The sequence below is a fragment of the Plectropomus leopardus genome, unplaced genomic scaffold (genome assembly GCF_008729295.1).
Source record: "Plectropomus leopardus isolate mb unplaced genomic scaffold, YSFRI_Pleo_2.0 unplaced_scaffold27972, whole genome shotgun sequence".
In the NCBI taxonomy this organism is placed as follows: domain Eukaryota; kingdom Metazoa; phylum Chordata; class Actinopteri; order Perciformes; family Serranidae; genus Plectropomus; species Plectropomus leopardus.
This window is the reverse complement of record NW_024630459.1, coordinates 1-5,898: the sequence shown is the minus strand read 5'-3', so window position 1 is coordinate 5,898 and position 5,898 is coordinate 1. Positions and strand designations below refer to the sequence as shown.

At 37.5% G+C, this 5,898-nt stretch overlaps 1 protein-coding gene across 2 annotated transcripts; it reads right to left on the bottom strand.

Annotated features, from left to right (window-relative positions):
• Positions 1-6: 6 nt before the first annotated feature.
• Positions 7-3,412, bottom strand: LOC121937949 (syntaxin-2-like). 2 transcript variants are annotated; one of them, XM_042481243.1, is made up of 4 exons: positions 3,302-3,412; positions 2,941-3,078; positions 2,643-2,710; positions 7-1,290 (listed from the first exon to the last, which is right to left on the bottom strand). In XM_042481243.1, exons 1-4 carry the CDS (start codon positions 3,338-3,340, stop codon positions 1,233-1,235), a joined length of 303 nt encoding a protein of 100 aa, XP_042337177.1. In that variant the 5' UTR covers positions 3,341-3,412; the 3' UTR covers positions 7-1,232. The 2 variants fall into 2 exon arrangements, with proteins under 2 accessions (XP_042337177.1, XP_042337176.1); XM_042481242.1 differs by having other exon boundaries at positions 2,643-2,753; positions 3,302-3,410.
• Positions 3,413-5,898: the final 2,486 nt, after the last annotated feature.

The window sequence follows — 5,898 nt, the reverse complement described above, 5'->3', positions numbered from 1 at the left end:
CTTACATATATATATATATATATATATATATTTTTTTACAATTTTCTATTTGTAAAGGACTCCTGAGCTGCAGTAGTTTTACATTCAATTCACATGAAATATAGTAAATACACAAGAGGACAAGAGGACATAAGGAGCATACACTTGAACATGTAAACACAAATCATACAATCACTTTATGAAGAGAATTGTCACAACATCTTTTAAATATTAAAGCACTGTTTTGTCATTTTGGGAAAAACGCTTAATAATATTCCTGTTAAGAAGATGGGAAGATAGATGTCACTCTAATGTCTGTATGCTAAATATGAAGCTGCAGCCAGCAGCTGGTTAGCTTAGCTTAGCACAACGACTTGGAGCAAAGGGAAACAGCTAGCCTGGCTCAGTCCAAAAGCAACAAAACCAGCTAATGATCATCTCTAAGGGTCACATACCTTATCTTGTATCTTGTTTGTTCAATCTGTACGCAAACATAATTGTAATATAACACAATGTGGTTTTAACAAGGGGCTCAGTGCCAGAAGATGTGGCCTTCCGGAGCTTCCGTTAGCTTGCCTGGCAATCTGACAATAACAACAAGACTCCAGGAAATCACTGCACCTGGCCAAGAAACTGTTTGGCACATAACAACCCCCCCCCCAACAATAAACCTGTAACGTGCCATATTTGTTACTTTTGACAGACCTTGGCTAGCCGCTTTCTCTTTCGAGTCGTTATGCTAAGCTAAGCTATCTGGCTGCTGGTAGCTTCATATGTATCGTACGAGCATGAGAGGTATCAATCTTTTCATGAAACTCTGGGCCAGAAAACAAATGAGTTTCTTTTCAAAAATGTCCTTTACAGTCATTAGACCAGGAGATGTCTGAGAGCCATACTTAACATGAAAAAAAAAAAAAAGCAACAATACAGAATGCACACCAGTGTATAAATCTGATGTGCTGTCACTGTTCATTATATCACCGTTAAGAGAAAGGGATGTGTGCTGACAGGATGCTTTGTTCTTGCTGTACAGAAGTGCTCCAGAACAGTGTATCATGAGGTCTGATGTTACTGGTGCAAAGTGGATCACACACACATTACACTCCAGTGTGGTCAAGAGATCCTCTCTGTAATGCTGTTGGATAGTGAGTGACTTATTATCGTCTTATTATGAAGCTTCAGTTTCATCACTACAGTAGCTGACTCCCGTGAGGGCGCGACTCATTAAATCCATCACTCAAAGACTCCAACTATTATGATGAGCAAAAGGAGTAAACCTGCGACCCCACACATGGCAAGGCACAGAAGTTTCTGTCAAAAAGAGAAGGAAAGAGGAGTCAGAACTCTTATATATCGTTTAAACCAGTGATGTTCAACACGCCTCGCCTGGGGCCCACTTTTGCAAAATGACAGGAGGCCAGGGGCCAATCCATAAACAAACATTAATAACACATATCACTAAATGAATTGCCTTACGGCATTTGCTGTCCTCAGTCATCTTTGCTAAGAGGCAAATCCAGCTGCAGCGGCTCCACATAGGTTAGATGCACGCAGGACTGATTCTAAGATTATATGTTATTATTGATTACTATTTTACTATATATTCTTATTTTAAATATGATGGTTATTGTTTGGTTTTTTTGTGATTATCATGATATTTTTCTCTAAGCATATTTATTTGTTTCTTTGTCTGTCAAATGTTTGTTTTTCTAAGATTTGAGAACATTTGGGGTATCGCCCAGATGGGGCTCCAGGCTATCTTCCCTGGTCTGTTTTTTTTTTTTTTTTTAAATAAACAAGCTCTATTTTTATGTTTTTTAGTGCACCCTGACAGCTTCAAAGTACAAAAAAATTCCCAGAGTGAATGAATTTAGTTTCATTACATACCATTATTGCTGTTGCATCTCTCCCCCTCTCTTCCTCTCTCTCTTTCTCTTTTCTTTTTGTCAATATTGAACTTTGATTGTTATTTATGACATCTATTGCACGTCTGTCCGTCCTGGAAGAGGGATCCCTCCTCAGTTGCTCTTCCTGAGGTTTCTACCATTTTTTTCCCCTGTTACAGGGTTTTTTTTTGGGGGGGGGGTTTCCTCAGACGATGTGAGGGTCTAAGGGCAGAGGGATGTCGTATGATGTAAAGCCCCCTAAGACAAACTGTGTTTTGTGATAACGGGCTTTATAAATAACACTGACTTGACTTGAATCAGACAGTGGTCAGTGGGCCACTTGGCACCCAAATCTGGCCTGCGGGTTGTAAATCAAGTATTTCTGCTTTAAACCATTCCACAGTTCAACTAGTAAATGAATTCATGGATAAATGGATAGATGAAAGAATGTTGTGTTTAAGGAGTGTAAGTTGTTGGATGTGCGTAGTGTTACCTCACATAGTCATCACAGCAGTTCTCATACAGGAGGTTTGGTTAGTCCGACAGACAGGCCAACAATTAGTGCAATGACAGCAAGCAGGATCAACAGAGCAAAGGCAAGGATAATGTATTTCTGCCAAGTGAAGGAGAGGGTGTTATTTGAAGTCCAATTAAACGGAAGACAGCGTTAAAAACATTTACACAGAACACCAACACATTCATGTCTTGTATAACTGACATTTACAGATGTTTTTATTCGTGACAATTTAGCAACACATATTTGAAAGGAATACATACCCTCCGGGATTTTTTCTGGTATCGCACTGCTTTTTTGGTCTCTTCCTTTGCACTGCAAATGTATTCTGCTGCATTGGAAACATTCTTTTCAATGTTGTTAACCATATCCCCCTGTTAATTACAGAGAAAGAATTTTGTCTTGATCAAGTAACAAAGTGGCTACATACTTGTACACTTGTGAGATTACAGAACAAATCACAAAGTAGAAACTATTAGATGTTTACCATTAAGACAAGATTTCTGATTGACATGGAGTAGCTTTGGCTTATGAACCTTTTTGGTTACACTTAGCTGTTACCTGAGTTTCTACCAGCATTGCCATGTCCATGAACATCGCATGGAGCTCTCTGATGCTCGACTCCAGCCGCATGATGTCCTGGTGACGAGACTCTATCTCGTTTAAGGCCTGTCGTGTGATCTGGGAATCAGAAATTATCTGCGGGAGAAAGACAGAGAGAACTTTTTAAAAAAAAAGAAAAAAAAAAAAAAAGATCAGGAAACAGCAAACTAATGCTCCCAGCTGTGTGTGTGTGTAGAGAGAGAAAAAGGCCTGGTGGTGCACTACCCCACCCCACATGATTTATGCCTTCTAACCACTAGATGTCAGTGACAGCGACGTAATATCAGTGTACTGTAGAGTAAGGCATGAGCAAACTTACATCAGATGTGAAGATAGATGGATTTCCACTTTCTAACATGCCCTCTAATTCTTCATTTGTAGTCACTCTTCCAGCTACAATAACAAACAGAAGGCAATGATTATCCAATTGTTTCATCACCTCATGATGAAAACCACTTGTGACAAGGAAAGAAAATAGAGCCTGGGCTCCTGACATGCTAGTTTCTTAAACTGTCCTGAATTGTTTGCCCTCAGCCAGCCCCTGATTTATAAAGTTTTATATCTTGATAAATGTTTCTCTAATTAAGAAAATGAAATACAATTTACGTTGTTGTTAGCAGCCAAGACAACTCTGACAGCAGTATTTTTTTCTCATAAGTCTGTGTGTGTGTGTCATTGAGGCATTTTGTGATCCAAGCGACACCAGTTGTACTGGGAATGACTGTCAGTCATTTTAAGTAGTTTGCAACGTGTTTATATGTCTGTCTCTTAGAAGATTTCGTCAATGTAATAACTTGGCAATTGTGCAAAATGCAGTCACAAAACTGCACAAGTGTGTAACTGAGTTTGAAATGAAGGTCAAGTTCAGATGATGGGTGTGGTCTTAAGAAGGGGACTGTAAGTAGAGGTTTAGGAAGTAGGAAAGGGGATATTGGCCCTCTGCTTTTTTCACTGACTCACATCATTTTGCTGGTGTGTAGTTCAGATCATAATCAAGACCAAGTTCAAAGATGGATGTGGTCAGAGCAGGGGTGCCCGAAGTATGGGGGTAAGAAGTAACTTGATTGATAACATGAAAACCTTGAATTTAGGTTGAAGTGTTTTATGGAGAAGTTGTTAAATACTTCTTGGGTGTAATGACCTTTAAGTAAGACTGGACCCTATCTAAAGATTGCCCTCAGGCCATTTTTTTAAAATACAGAAATTATAGTTCCCAAACACCCAGAAACTGGCATATACACGTGATGTGGTTTCTGATATTTGAGAAAATACGATATAATTTACAGGTCTGTAAAGATTTTATGGTGAAAAGGATGCAGCTAGCTTGTTAGGAGAAAATTAAGTTGTGATATGCCCTTTCATTCTTGTTCTGGACCTTAGATTCAGTATCTATCATTAAAATATGGAAGGCCAGTGGACGGAGCTCTTTTAATCCATTATTAACAGAAGACTATTCATGCCTAACAATTTGGTTATGGTTTACACAGCAGTGTATGACCAAAAGATTAATTATCTGACGCAAGCTATTGTAATTGCACTGTAAGATCTGACAAGTTGATCTTTCCTAAAATAATCTTGGAAACCAACTGCCTTGAAAAAGTTAAGTAAATACAACTGTTAGTCTCAATTTATTTTTATTTTATGTATAATTTTAAGTTTACTTAATTCTAGCAATATTCAATTAATTTTGTTAAGTTGTTACAATGTAAAAATGACAAGTTAAATAACCTCCTTTTTTTTAAGTGTTAGCAACTTCAGTAAACCATGTAAGTCTGACTGAACTTGATCATCACAAGAGGATTTTGCCAATGATGAAGTTAGGAGATATGCCAGTTCTGCCCGCCTCCATCCTTAACATTTTTAAGAAAATACAAATATTACTGACTATTATGCAACCGGGAGAATACAGATATATAGCACAGTATGCTTGGCTTACTGAAGCTGCTAAAACTTGAAAAGACTGATTTGATTAAACTTGTCTTTGCATAACAAGTAGATCCAACGTAAAGATAAATAAGGATGAATACTTAAGATTTATTTATATTTGCTTACGTTTTTCAAGATCAAACTGTTTCTTAGATTTTTTAAAAGTAAATCTGACAAGTTCACTAAATACCATAAAAATAAAACGATTGCCTAAACATAACTATATACACATAACGTTACTTAAGATAGTAAACATAACTTAAGACTAATAGCTATGTTTACTTAGCTTTCCTAGGTACATTTTCCTAGATTTTTTAAGTAAAATCATCTTATCAGATTTTACAGTAGCATGCTTGAAAACAATAAAAACACAGTTTTGACATTTATTAGATAAAACTCCCTGAGTAGTGAGTGTTACACTCATGTCAGGATTGTAAACAACAGATGTACATGCTTAGCCTTGGTACAATATATACTGTTGTGTGCTTGATCCCTGGGTAATACATGTCTGGCAGTGCAGTGATGCTGCTGTGTATAAAGCCCACTGTGTGAGGAGAAGAAGCCTCATTGTAGCTCAATCGATTGAGCTGACAGAAAAATAATGTCTGTGTTCGCCACCCAGGGGACACTGTTACAAACACAACGTTGACTTCTCCCCAAGTGGTGACGGATGTATTGTTTAACCCTTTGAAACCTCGATCGACGTAACTTTTCTTATGCTGCGTTCAGATGTCTTTCCCAAGCTATTTAACCATTTGACACCAGAGCAAATGGCTTTGATTTCCCTGAAAAAAAGACATTGAGAAAAGGCAATGTCCAACTTGGCAAGAAATGTTCCACAAATATCAAGATATTAGTAAAAGGTGACAAGAAAATTACCTCAAAATTAGATGAAAAAAAGTAGAACAAAGGGTAGAAAAACACCCAAAAACTGGGGCACTAAACTATATTTAGAATTGCTATAATTTCATATTATGTTACGGGGGATAT

What these genes read in the sequence shown, in the direction of transcription:
- LOC121937949 (XM_042481242.1), bottom strand. Translation starts at nt 3,340, where the DNA reads ATGTTAGAAAGTGGAAATCCATCTATCTTCACATCTGAT. An exon ending in CAATGCTGGTAGAAACTCAG is followed by an intron (nt 2,754 to 2,940) that starts GTAACAGCTAAG and finishes TGTAATTAACAG; the next exon opens with GGGGATATGGTTAACAACAT. An exon ending in ACCAGAAAAAATCCCGGAGG is followed by an intron (nt 1,291 to 2,642) that starts GTATGTATTCCT and finishes TCTTTTTGACAG; the next exon opens with AAACTTCTGTGCCTTGCCAT.